Below are 15,228 nucleotides of genomic sequence, written 5' to 3'. Positions count from 1 at the left end.
CTGTGTAATTTGAACTATCCCCCCACTGATAAGAAAGTGCTTATTTTCAACAAGCTCGTGTAACACAAATAAAATCCCAAAAATTATGAAACATAGGGGAAACTATAGATCAATAATTATTGGAATGTATGATCAATAGAAATTTTTTGCCCGCACCTGGCCTTTAAGAAACCCGAGGCCGATTTTTTCTATAGGGGTCGAAAAGAGAGACCCGAGGTCAATGTGTTCCTATAGCGGCCTAAACCGAGACCCGAGCCTTGTTCTACAGGGGCCAAAACAAAGACCTGGGGCCCCTATTTTTCTATAGGTCAAAACAGAGACCCTGTGTTCTATAGGGGTCGAAGCTGAGACCCGAGGCCGCTGTGTTCTACAGTATAGGAGGCCCTGTTTTCTATGGGTAGAAACTGAGACACGTGTTCTATAGCGGTCGAAACTGAGACACGTGTTCTATAGCGGTCGAAACTGAGATCCGAGGCATCTGTCTCTGTGTTCTATAGGAGTCGAAAAAAAACTTTTGTTTGAAAACACACTGAGCAAACTACGAATTTTAATTGCACATAGAAATTTGGTAACATGTGTGTACTGCTCTTATAATACTATGCACAAAAAAGTACAAAAATAGACATTATTATGTAATTATTGAATGAAATGTTCTGAATGTTAAAAAAGTCCTCAATAAATTGTTGACGCTAAAGTTAACGGAAATGGTTTGAAACAAAACCAAAGTAAGGAACTTTCGAATTAGGCGTATGCACTCCAACTGTATACACTGCTTGTATTTACTTTTGAAATCATCAACTTAATCTATTTGGATTACTCTTGTTTTTATGTATGGTGTTGGTCATTGCCAGCAGTAGTGGTACTGCCGTTAGACAAGTCTTCACAAGAGGCATGTATCGGGTGTAGTACCACATAGTACCAAAACCATCATTTGCCAAGTGATCTGGTGGTGCTACTTACGATCTTGATTCGTTTAGTCTAGGACCTGGGTCAGATTTGTATGCATTTAATTTAGGAGAGAATATCTCAACTGTTATAGGATAATTTGACCCCAACGAACAACATGGAATGTGTGCCAAATTCGCTATCCGGGACGAACATGCCCAAAATCGGGGTCAAAGGTTAAAAATGTGTGGTTCTTATATCTCGACAACCACTTGTCGTACAGATTTGCTTTTGGTGTCAAATTGTTCAGAATATACATATTTATATTCGGTCTAACACAACTTTTAGCGAAAAAATGACTGAAAATGCTTTTAATGATATTTGACCCAAAAATGACCAAAAAACACATTTTCAGGTTAAATTATTCTTTAAAATGCCAATGGACAAACTGTATGGTATCAAATGAAAGCATACACAATATGCTACCAATTGCTACCCAACTTGTATTGAACATTTTTAATTATGAAGCTAATTGTATGGAAAATGTGCATATTTTGATTATTTTTATACAAAAAATGAATATTTGGTAGCGTAATTGTTATGTTTATTTATATAATATTAAATAATTTAAGTGTTTGGAAAAACTATTTGGTATCAAATGAAAGCCCATAAAATATTCTATCCATTGATACCCAACTTGTATTAAAAATCTGTAAATATGATACTAATTTTGTTAAAAATATGCATGTTTTATTATTTTTACTAAAATGAGTATATTAAATAGTGTAAATTTATTTTGGTTTATTTATAATATTAAATAATTCAAGTGTTCTGTTTGTGTCAAATTGTTCAGAATATACATATTTATATTCTGTCTAACACAACTTTTAGCGAAAAAATTATCGGAAATGCTTTTACTGACCTTTGACCTAAAAATGACAACCAAAAAAACATTTTCGGGTTAAATTATTCTTTAAAATACCAATGGACAAACTGTATGGTATCAAATGAAAGCATACACAATATGCTACCCATTGCTACCCAACTTGTATTGAACATTTTTAATTATGAATCCAATTGTATGGAAAATGTGCATATTTTGATTATTTTTATACAAAAAATGAATATTTGGTAGCGTAATTGATAATTATGTTTATTTATATAATATTAAATAATTTAAGTGTTTGGCAAAACTATTTGGTATCAAATGAAAGCCCATAAAATATTCTATCCATTGCTACCCAACTTGTATTAAAAATCTGTAATTATGATGCTAATTTTGTTAAAAATGTACATATTTTATTATTTTTTTTACAAAAATGAGTATATTAAATAGTGTAAATTTATTTTGGTTTATTTATAATAAATTTACCAAGCATTTTGAACCAATTTTTACTGTTTTATCACTTTTAGATATTAATTATGTTGTATTTTTTTATATCTAGGCTGAGGATAGTTAAGATCAAATAATCCTATAACAGTTGAGATATTCTCTCCTAAATTAGATGCCAACAAATCTGACCCAGACATTAATTTTAACTAAAAATATTATTCATATTGGATGTTACTTTGTCCAATATGTTACATTTTAAATCAATAAAATATGCACATTTTTCAAACACTTAAATTATTTAAAATTATATAAATAAACATAACAATTACGCTACCAAATATTCATTTTTTGTATAAAAATAATCAAAATATGCACATTTTCCATACAATTGGATTCATAATTAAAAATTTTCAATACAAGTTGGGTAGCAATGGGTAGCATATTGTGTATGTTTTCATTTGATACCATACAGTTTGTCCATTGGCATTTTAAAGAATGGTTTAACCCGAAAATGTGTTTTTTGGTCGTTAAAAGTTGTGTTAGACCAAATATAAATATGTGTATTCTAAACAATTTGACACCAAAAGAACTCTTGAATTATTTAATATTATAAATAAACCAAAATAACTTTACACTATTTAATATACTCATTTTAGTAAAAAAATAATAAAATATGCACATTTTTAACAAAATTAGCATCATAATTACAAATTTTTAATACAAGTTGGGTAGCAATGGATAGAATATTTTATGGGCTTTCATTTGATACCAAATAGTTTTTTTCAAAAACTTAAATTATTTAATATTATATAAATAAACATAACAATTATGCTACCAAATATTCATTTTTTGTATAAAATAATCAAAATATGCACATTTTCCATATAATTAGCTTCATAATTAAAAATGTTCAATACAAGTTGGGTAGCAATTGGTAGCATATTGTGTATGCTTTCATTTGATACCATACAGTTTGTCTATTGGCATTTTAAAGAATAATTTAATCGAAAATGTGTTTTTTGGTCATTTTTGGGTCAAAGGTCAGTAAAAGCATTTCCGGTCATTTTTCGCTAAAAGTTGTGTTAGACCAAATATAAATATGTATATTCTAAACAATTTGACACCAAAAGAACTCTTGATTTATTTAATATTATAAATAAACCAAAATAACTACCGTATACACTATTTAATATACCCATTTTAGTAAAAAAATAATAAAATATGCACATTTTTAACAAAATTAGCATCATAATTACAGACTTTTAATACAAGTTGGGTAGCAATGGATAGAATATTTTATGGGCTTTCATTTGATACCAAATAGTGTTTTCAAACACTAAAATTATTTAATATTATATAAATAAACATAACAATTACGCTACCAAATATTCATTTTTTGTATAAAAATAATCAAAATATGCACATTTTCCATACAATTAGCTTCATAATTAAAAATTTTCAATACAAGTTGGGTAGCAATGGGTAGCATATTGTGTATGCTTTCATTTGATACCATACAGTTTGTCCATTGGCATTTTAAAGAATAATTTAACCTGAAAATGTGTTTTTTGGTCATTTTTGGGTCAAAGGTCAGTAAAAGCATTTCCGGTCATTTTTTCGCTAAAAGTTGTGTTAGACCGAATATAAATATGTATATTTTGAACAATTTGACACCAAAAGCAAATCTGTACGACAAGCGGTTGTCGAGATATAAGAACCACACATTTTTAACCTTTGACCCCGATTTTGGGCATGTTCGTCCCGGATAGCGATTTTGGCACACATTCCATGTTGTTCGTTGGGGTCAAATTGTCCTATAACAGTTGAGATATTCTCTCCTAAATTAAATGCATACAAATCTGACCCAGGTCCTAGACTAGTTGGAAAAGGTGTTCCTTTAGAAGATGCACTTAAATCGTTTCCAATTTATGTTAAAATTATAAGTACATGACGTTGCAGTGACTTAATTCTGTAGTTCAAATGATTGTGATAGAAGATACGGACAATGTATACAGATGCCATCATCTATAATGGCATTCCCTCTGGTATTTCGAGATGTAAGAAAGAGGTTCAAAGGAGCTGACACTCCTGAAAACAAATCTAGCCGGATTATCAGAACCATGGTACCATAAATATTGATTGTGTTGCTGTCGGCGGAGAACCAGCTAACTGGATCAGTGACGGGCTGCTTTGTTGCGTTGTACGCGTCTCGCGTGGTCTTCGATGCGTTTCCTGAGCTTGTGTTTGCGTTTGTCGATATTTTCTGTTTCGCCACCAGTGATCTAGTAGATCTATCACTGCATAATGCATAAACGATCAACGCATTCGTTGAAACCAAAACTATGTTGAAAATTTGCAAAAGTTTGTTGATTTAAAGATGTATTGTCCCCCTGAAAGAATAATTATTGAATTTTTTTTTTTAATATGCCATTTTAATGTCACATAATAGTTATCCACTTTGACCAAAAATTAGTTCGAAAAAAAAATTATTTACATGAAAAAACTGTAATTTAAAGCAAAAAATAGTCAAATTGGCTGTCAGCCAATGGATTTTTTGTTAAATTAAACCACTTCTTTTGTCAATTTATAAGTGAAAACATTATTTTTTTTCCTACGGAAGTGGTTAACTTTATTAAAATACAAACCTATAACCTATTCAAAGTCTGATTTAATTAATCTTCATTAAGAAAAAAGTCACCCATTCATAGAAGCACTGATGAAGAAAGTATATCCGTGGTGACTAATAGAGTGAAGAGAAGATTGGATTGGAATGTTTTGTTATACGCCAAGATAGAGAATACGACATTTTTTATTGAAAATAATTGTTGTTGTTGAATTTAGGCCATTTTATAAATAAATATTATTGACTTTGAAAATTGGATAAAAAAAGAAATGTCCAACTAAAGCCGTAATTTAAAGAATTAAATGTTCCGCCAGTAAACCATATTGTCAAGTCAATGGAGTTTTATGTCTTTTAGTATAAAACTAATAATCGTAATAATCATAACCTAACATATTGCCTTACATGATACATACATCACATGTGATACACATGAGATGCTGTATTTCGAAATATTCCGTTGATGAATAATAATCGTGGTGATACAGCACTGAGAATCAGGTATTTTATCTACCAAGTTTTGTACTGAGAAAAGACTGCAACTGTGTAAAATTTTCATTGTTGAAGTATTTTATTCCGATCTTTTTATCTACTACATTGTATTTTATTTCAACGGTTCAGTGCAGTGCAAAAGAAAAATATTGAAAGAAATAAACCGTTAAGAATTAACCTTAATATCATGCTATTTGGTAGGCATATCATTGTATAGGCCTACTGTCTATTAGCTAGGAATTCGGTTGGCTCTTCCCGTGGTAAGTTATCCTATTTTCTAGCATCAAGGATTTTATTTTCCAGGCTGAAACGATTTTATTTGTTGTATATAGGTATTTGTTGTAGGCCTATGTGTTAGTAATGATTTATTAACGTGGTTTGCATACATACAGCGAATTCATTTTTTGTATTTCACCAGAAAAATACATTCAAGCTAGGCCTAGCCTATTTTCTTTGTGACCAGGTTATAGTTTGTTATTCCGGCTATTTCAGTGTATGGTTAGTGAGGCTAGGAAAAGGTGGCGGTCTACATTGAAGATATTGAATAAAATGTATTATTGACGTATAATATAATTTATGTTTGTAACACACAGTACCATGACGTCATCAAAAAATGCGCACGTTTTCCTATGGGCAATTCCAAGATCCCTATCAACCGCTTTTGTCAGGAGCATGGAGAGTATTAATAATGTAGCTATATTTTATGAACCATATGCCTCATCAGAACACTACGGCCCGGAAGGACGCTATATATTATATAAGGAGGGTTTTTCGCCTGAAATGAAATACACGTTCGATGGAGTGAAAGCAATTCTTGAAGATAGTTCACTAGCGAATAAGTGTGTCTTTGTAAAAGATTTCGGATACGCTGTCCACAAACGGTATGACAAAATCGCTAAAGGCTACACACACTCATTTCTTATACGACATCCAATCAAATCATTTTTGTCTCTTTACAATGGGATTGCCTCTGCCGGTGATGAGAACGTAGATGGCATACTCGCTAGTTATCTTTCAGATGATTTGGGTTATAAAGAACTTTGGGAACTATACTGCTACCTTGAAAATGAAGACGGCAAAAAACCAATAGTTATAAATTCAGAAGATTTGCTCAACAATCCCAAAGAAGTTCTAGAAAAATATTGTAGAGCCGTTGGATTTGAGTATAACGATGATTTACTAAGCTGGGGCAGCAAACCCAAGGTAGAATGGGACGTGCCCCAAACTCGGGCGCCTTTAGAGCTTAAGTATAATTGGGCTGTAAACAGTACAATACCCGGTGGTTTTAGGAAACAGCTATCAAAACCTATTCCCTCGATTGAGGAGTTACCCAACATAGTACAAGAATGCGTAGTGAAATCAATGCCATTTTATGAAAAGCTCAATGCCCTTTGTCAGTGAAATCTGGCTACCATTACAATAGCCTAATTATTTAACACACATTTGGTGTTTTAGTGATTTAGTTTGTTATTATGTTTAATGAATAATTAATATATAATGAATTAATATATAAAATAATAATTAATTAAAGTATTATATACGTGGTTGTATTATATAAAATAGTGAGCTTTCGCTTTTCGCTTTCGGTTATCGAAAGCGGACGGTAATTTAAGATTATACTGCGCATGCGTGTAAAAGCACAGTACAATCCGTTCCGTTGAATATCGTGACTGTATTTGGTCGATTTAACGTTCGGTTTAAGAAAAGACGAATGAACATTAATGACGTCATTTTGAAACTTTTCAACAACAAAAATATTGCCGATCATTACGAATCGAATACATATACGTGATAGACTGTTAATTTATTGTCGTCTCCTTTCGTATACCGTCCCGATGCGAAAGCTCACTAAAGGTTTAACTAATTCCAAAAAATCTAAACTCATTTTGTGCAACAGAGGCATTGAAATCATTAATTATACAGTATCATTAATAATATACTTATACTTAAATAATTTTAATACACGAAATCTCTGTCAGATCTATAGCAGAGAGCCTATAACGTCATATGTGAATTCAGTTGTTGTAGCGATATGGTACCCCAATGTACCGGGAACCAGAATAGCAGGTTTAGTGACAGGGATATCGTGTAATAAAAGTATTTAATACAACCAGACTCGTTTCTAGATGACTTGCGATAGCCTAGTGACAGCATCAGAATCTGGTGAGTTTCTCGACGTTTCGAGCAATATGCTTCAGACAGAGAACGATCAAAGCATATTGTATTGTATATAGTGTACCGCAATCACTATTTTATTTTTAAATTTTACTATCTGTTTTTGTGTTCTTCTTTTGATTTAAGGTATGGTGGTTGTTTTATTTGATTGAATAAATATTTATACAGATTATTTAAAGATGTATTGTCCCCCTGAAAAAAAAAATTCTGAATTTTTTTTTGTTGAATATGCCATTTTAATGTAACATAATAGTTATCCACTTTGACCAAAAATTGGATCGAAAAAAAATGTATTTACCTGAAAAAACTGTAATTTAAAGAAAAAAATGGTCAAATTGGCTGCCAGCCAATGGGTTTTTGGTTGAATTTAACCATTTATTTTGTCATTATATAAGTGAAAACATTATTTTTTCCGGCTTTTTTTTCTACGAAAGTGATTAACTTTATTAAAACTACAAAATAACATATTCAAAGTCTGATTTAATTAATCTTTATTTTTCATGTTAAGCGTTTGGTCTTGCTTTCCTCTTAGTTTATAGGCCTAATTTAAACAAGAAATATTTCTTACAAACAACGCTGCCCGACATTTTAAAATTAATCATTGTTCTTTCTTCAGATATATTTATGATTATTAAAAAGATGTCCTTTAATCGCAAAAATACATACAAATCAAAGATAGTTCTTTAATTATGATTCACATGCCCAGCCTAATGAACGAACAAAGCTTAAATTTAAACTACATTTTGATAAATGCTATGAATGTTTATGAATCCACAGGCAAATTACTGGAAATTAAAATGTTGTGGGTTCACTGGTGGATCTCAATGATACAAATAAAATAGGCAAAAACCTAATTCAAAACGCTAAAAGTAAAACAGCCAGAAATTTAATTGTAGAGCTTTCGGGCAACACTATATAGCCATTCTTCTGAAATGTATAATATCTGAAGAACTTTTTTATATTTTGATATTTTCTCCCTCATGTAAATTAAAACTCAATTCAATATTTTTCTGCTATGTTTTAATATTGTTGAATTAAAAAAAAATACAAATAAACAATAATAATAATACCAGTACCAGTATTCCATAATTCGGGTTCGAATCACGGTTCTAACAACATTTTCGTTCTTCGCCGTTTATAGATACTGAATTTCCTGCCCTGTAAATGTATTATATAGACCTACGGTATGCAAATAAAAACCGTAAATAGGCCTACCTGTATACTGGAACTTAAGTGTAAATAAAAAATTATCATAGAATAAATATCTATAGATTATTCGTTTTATTGTAGGCCTATTATTATTACCTTCGTTCCATTTCACTTGACATCTAATCGTGCTTTTAATAAAAATCCCCTTTCTTCATTAAATTGCATTAAATGAATAGACCTACGTTTGATTTATCATGCATCTATATTTATTTTAATAATACTATTTAAACAAGGGATAGGCCTATAGATTGCGTTTGCGAGCTGAAAAACAAATCGTCCGATGCTTTATGCCCAGTTGGCGATTTTTTTTAAACATTTTTTTTTACATATAATAATAATAGAAAAAGTTAATCTCTGTTCTTAAATATTAATACACCTCTGCTGGTGCAACCTGTGAGAAAGATGGGCTTAGGGTTTTCCCAGTGCATTCCTGTACTTAAGGTTTAGATAACAATATCACCATAACAATGTACAAACCACGGTATTGTTCGTTGGGTTCCGCCGCCCTGTGTCGATACGCTACAATTCGAAGAGATAGGTCGAATCTGATTGGCTGCTTGAATCTCTAAACGTCAATCAAGCGAAGGTAATTATTACTGTCAGGTGACCTGCCTTTGATCTTTACTTACCTGTGCTTGTATTGTTAGTAGACACACGTGCCGATGCAACGGACCATTCCAATGGCCCGAGTCAAAACGTGGAACGTGGGAAAACCACGCCTACTAAGTCTATTGGTTGGCCCCTGTAAACATTGTGGTAAACCAAAGGATTCCTGAAACATGAAAACAATGCCGATATCTCTCAAAGTTCAATTGTGTTATAAATAAAAAGTACCAGTACCTGATAGACCAAATAAATTAAATTATCGTTTCTTCAGATTGTTTCTTCCCAGCTTTTTACCGAAGACGTAACGAGAGAGATCTCCATTGTGTATACAACCAAATTAGATATAAATAGGCCTATCTATAATAAATATATATTGTCCCCTAAACATTTTTTTAAATGATGTTAAAGATGTATTGGCCCCCTGAATAAGTTCTAAACAATTTTTTGTTAATATTCCATTTTAATGTCACATAATAGTTTGACCAAAATTTGGATTCAAAAAACAAATTATTTACCTGAAAAAAAATGTAATATTAAAATAAATAGTAAAATTGACTGCCAGCCAATGGGTTTTTGGTTGAATTTAACTATTTATTTTGTCATTTCATAAATGAAAACACTATTTTTTAAAGCTTTTTTTTCCTACGGAAGTGATTAGGCCTAACTTTATTAAAACTACAAAATAACCTATTCAAAGTATGATTTAATTAATCTTCATTTTTCATGTTTTTGGGAGACAATACATCTTTAAACTTTTTAAAAGTTTTTTTTGTCATTATTAGTCGCGTGCAAACGCGACTCTACAGCTCACTATGTCGGTCGGTCGGTTTGTCGGTGAGCACGCGACTGCAGCCATGTATATGGCCTTGTTAAATACAGTAGTAGGATAGGATAGGATCGGGAAAAAATTATTTGCCTGAAAAAATGGAAGACAACGCGCTCTGGTAAAATGTAACCATTTATTTTGGTCAGCCCCTTTATTGAATTATCTAATGTTGTTATTTCATAGATAATAATATCACATACTTTTAAACGATTACTAAAAAAATGTAATTCATATTTTTCACATTTTTAGAATAGTCAAATCGTCCATCTTGAATCAGACAAGCCATGTCAAAATGCTGCAGTGCTCAGAGTTTATTCGCGGAGTGAAGCAACTTGACGGCGTCTCTACATGTTGCCTTTCGGCCTATCGAGTGGAACAACATTGTTTAAAAAAAAGCTGGCCGTTGATTAATATTATTAATCGTTAAATGGAACGAAATAAACCAATAAAATATCAATCATATTATACAAGTTAGATGTATGTGGTGGACAAACAAATAAAAGGATGGGGAAGCTAGCCTGGTTCATGAGAAAATCAGTGGGCCTAGTTAAGTTACACAGCTTATCCGCCTTTGAAACATATTGACTTACATCACAGCCTACTTATCATTTTAATTACCATATTGCCGAAGGAATAAAACAAGAATATATTCGTGAGTTTCATAAAAAGGAGAATTAGGTAAGATTAAAACGAAAATAATAAATTATAACGATATTTGTTGTGAAAGTCGTCGAGTGATCTTAGCATACCATTCCCATGTGAAATATGTAGAAAATGCATCAGGTTTCGGTAGCACAAAACAGGTGAAGTACAAACATAAGCATGCTACATTAAACAGCATACACGCGCGCCTAGCGTATCGCACGCGTACATCGGAATGTTCAAAGTATCACGCAGTTGTTTTCAACCAATTGCATTAGTCACGGTGCAGTCAGACTATACTCTTTATGCAAAGTTTTATATCAAATCTCTCTATTGTATTTTAGTTGTGAATAGCATTCCAGTGTATTTCATTCTGTCTAAATTGAAGCCGCATACGACCGGAACAATACCGTTATACGTAATATGTAGACGTTGAGGTATTGCCAAGTGGCGTGAGAAAATGATTAAAAAACAGCGAATTTCAAAGACCGGACGATGAACAAAAAGTGATTAAAGTCAAGTGAACAACAGACTTGAGTCAAACCGATTAAAGTTTCTGGCTGAGGACACGAAGTTGCATTTCTTAGTTCAGAATTAGTTTCAATCCGTTTTAAGTTGAGTACAATACTATACAATAATTTATTAGAATTAATCAAATCCCACCACTCTAGTTAAACTATGGAGAATTATAGCCGCGTTTGTTCTTGCTCTGACGTCACGTAAGCGCTCACATCCACGTGCATAGACGAATCGAAGATAGCCTCCCCTTTTATGCCACCTAAATTTAAAAAATTGTAATGCAAAAGATAGGACAATCATTAAATAAGTTCAGCACTTCAACTTCTCTATTTCAAAATACTGGACCCGCCACTGATGACGTGACAATTGGTGGAGAGACGTGACTACAACATTATTTTCTCCGCGCGCATGTTACTATCTGACGTCATTTCCGCGTGCGACTCAATATCCAAGTATAGCGAAGTTAAAACGTGGAACAAATTCCACCGCCTACTTAAGTTCCGTTCACACATGGAGAAATAAGTTAGGACTAACTTATTTCTCCATGGTTCACACAAGCTCAATACAGAAAACAAACAACAAATTACATTCCAATAATTCTATAGTAATAACTTATTATTATTTCCCATGAAAAGTTGTTTGTTTTTATTTCGCATTGTCACCGTCTACGCCTAATTCTATTTGCGCGAACGTACATTCTATTAATTCATTGGTTCATGACACAAGTTTGGGTAAATAATACGGTCACAAATAGAAATGTATACAAAATCACAATGGTCTTTTTATTAGTACTCCGAAATAGAAGTATTGTTAAATTGTTCACTATTTTAATTTATTGAATGACGTAAATACTCCCCGCTGTTATTTCGATCGAACCATGTCTGGTATACAGGATAATACCTACTGAGTAACCTATTTGTTTTTATTCAATGATATTATTATGGTTTGTGTTAAATTTCAACAATTTTTAAAATCGAATTAGCGAAATAGGTCTCCTATACTGAAAAAACTCCACTCCATATAAAAAAGTGTTCCACATTTATTTTACGTTTTATTTATTTCAAAATAAATTTTAGACTCAAGTTTTCGTATGTTTCAGTAGGAGATTATTAATGTCGAAATTCAAATAATATTTTCTTTTATTCTGAAGTCAAATTTACGTCGTTATTTTTAAAAATCAATCGTTGAATTTTCAAATACATAGGCCTAACAAAAGTGACGATAAACGTATAAATAGTATAAATGAAACAAGGAAGAGTAAAATTACCTGATGTAAATAAGTACCATAGGCCTGTCATGAATTTATGTAGGCCTATGGTTTTTTTTTCATTTATATGGAAATAACATTTTCTTGAATATTGTTTTGGAAATATTGAAGTTGTTGAAACATAATTTAAAATGTCATTTGTTAAAGTGGCCAAGTGTGTTAATTTTAGATGATCATATACTTTTCTGGCAACCACTTTCGGTCCGAAGACAATTTGTTCTTCTTTTTTCGAAGAATATGTTTAATTGAAAGGCCATACTATGGGCCTATCTATAATATAATATGTCCAATTCAAATGTTCATTGAGTTAGGAAAAGAAAATACGATGACAAAAAAAAAACAAATTTGGAAAGTTTTCATTCTAGAACTATAAGATAACTATTTCTGTTGTCTTTAAGACAAAAGCAATTAGTTTCGTTCTAGAGAACTATACGGTAACCATTTACACTAGGATGATAATGATCGAAAATATGCATTTTCCTACATAAAACAAAAATAAATCTATAACAGTTTGCACCATGAACTACTGTATATAACCATCTATGCTGCTTTGAAGAAAATATTATTTTAAAATGCAACCAAACGACGTCATGATCAATGTAATCGTTGTATCGTTACGATTATGCAAGTCTTTTAAATCATGAGGTCATTTGATTGTATTTTTAAAAGATTATTGTCTTAAAAAGCAGCATAGATGGTTATCCATAGTTCTATGTTGAAAACCTTTTTAGATTTCTTATTGTTTTATGTAGGAAAATGCATATTTATCATTTTTCATCGATCGTTATCATCCTAGTGTAAATGGTTACCGATAGTTCTCTAAATAGGCCTAAACATTTTCTAATTGCTTTTGTTTTATGTAAAGAAACTATATATGTTTGTCTCCTTATCTTCGTTCGTCATCGTTCGTAGTATAAAAGGACCTTAAAAGTGCATGTGATATCTATCATATTGTTATTATTCATGTGTGAATATGTGCTTACATTTTGATTCAGTTTTTTAAAAAGCATTCCCTCGTCCAACAATTCACTTTCGTTCACAACGTGAATTTCTCGATTCGTTGTCACTGTATCTTGGGTGTTCATTAAATCTATGTTATGTTGCAGAAAAGTAATATAAATTATGGAATCGATTTCACAGTTATCAATCCTAGTATGATATAAAAACAACAAAGACAATTGCATGACAGATAGAGGAACACATACTGGGTATGGTGTTCTACCGAAGTGGAGACCTGCTGATTACGTAATTGACTTTTCTGAGATCAAAGCTCTCATCGGACTAGTTTTTCAAATCATCAAAATAATACAGTGTCCAAGTCTCAGTGGTTACAGAAAGATACAACCCGCTAGGCCATCGTGTTTCTTGGACTTATGGCGTTTAAAGCACACAGCTTGCCCGTTGATATTCGACTGGTCCATGCGTCTCGTCCTCATGGCCAGGCCTGTAGATTCGATACTAATCACAGGGACGTAATTATAAACTATCCCGGGCGTTATGCCTTGATAGATGGCCTACGAATACAATAACATATCAAGGATTTATATGGTTTGCGAAATTAATTGTAACGGCTGGGTTCGTCATATTTGCGATTAGTATGTTGATCCGATAAAATGTATTTTGATGTATATGAGAGCAGGAGGTGAAGATCGGAACGTTATATCACCGTATGGGGCTCTCTAGAACACGAATTACACTCAGATTAATTGATCGGATTGGCACGACTTTTATTTTTATGTCTAAACGTTGTGTGAGACATTACGACCTTAGAAACAGATGCTTATATCTTACAACACCAAGGACAAAATAACTATACTATTATTAACAATGGAACAAAATAACTATTTAATTTATCTGTCATTGTACGGTCGTCGGTTATCCAACACAACTACTAGGTCTACTATAATTGCATGATTTATGGGGGTTACAGTCTAATGGTTACCGGTGATCATTACTAATTGCTACTAATATTGTCCTTCATTCTGAGATGTTCAATTTATCATATATCATAATAATAATATATCATAAATATTAAAGAACGCTCAGATATATTTTATTCAGTTGATAGAACTAGTCTGATGTTCATTCAATTCAGTAGGCCTATGCATTGAATTGAATTTCTATGAAATAGCAAGAGTTAGGCCTATATAGCATACTAAATAGTAACTTTCCTAATATCATTACTAATAGCATTCAATAGCAGTTCGATAGTTAAGTTTGTAGGTTTGTTTGTAGCATTGAATAGCTAATTACGCAATATGGTACTAACAAGGTATAGCTATAACTAAATAATAGCATTGGATAGCTCAGTAGCTTGAAGTTGTAGCATTGAATAGCAGTAATATGACTAAATAGATAACATTGAACTAAGTTTAGCCTGGTGATATATACTAATATTATAAGCCTAATCGCAATGAGTTTCTTACGTTTGTGCTAGACCTGTAGGCCCAAACATTTCTGACACATTTTCAACATTTTCAAATTTACATTTAGACCTACTGTTTCTTTTACTATTTTTTCTTTCCTTTCATTTTCTTAATGATTTTTTGTGAAAGTTTTTCCATAAAGAGCAGGTCTGTTTAAGATTGAAATATCAAAATTATAAATGGAGTATTGGAAATAAAACGTGGATACAGTAATGGCTCGTTCTATGC

The 15,228-nt window shown here is 31.9% G+C and overlaps 1 protein-coding gene across 1 annotated transcript; it reads left to right on the top strand.

The window, feature by feature from the left end:
- Nucleotides 1-5,569: 5,569 nt before the first annotated feature.
- LOC144835007 (uncharacterized) lies at nt 5,570-7,532 on the top strand. The gene is made up of 2 exons (XM_078690013.1): nt 5,570-5,590; nt 5,924-7,532. The coding sequence occupies exon 2, from the start codon at nt 5,928-5,930 to the stop codon at nt 6,729-6,731; it is 804 nt and encodes a 267-aa protein (XP_078546139.1). The 5' UTR covers nt 5,570-5,590; nt 5,924-5,927; the 3' UTR covers nt 6,732-7,532.
- The last annotated feature ends 7,696 nt before the right edge of the window (nt 7,533-15,228 follow it).

This window comes from Antedon bifida, chromosome 2 (genome assembly GCF_963402885.1).
Source record: "Antedon bifida chromosome 2, ecAntBifi1.1, whole genome shotgun sequence".
NCBI classification, from domain to species: domain Eukaryota; kingdom Metazoa; phylum Echinodermata; class Crinoidea; order Comatulida; family Antedonidae; genus Antedon; species Antedon bifida.
Note: the sequence above shows the minus strand (reverse complement) of the source record. Positions and strands in the feature narration are given on the sequence as shown.

What these genes read in the sequence shown, in the direction of transcription:
- LOC144835007 (XM_078690013.1), top strand. Translation starts at nt 5,928, where the DNA reads ATGACGTCATCAAAAAATGCGCACGTTTTCCTATGGGCAATTCCAAGA.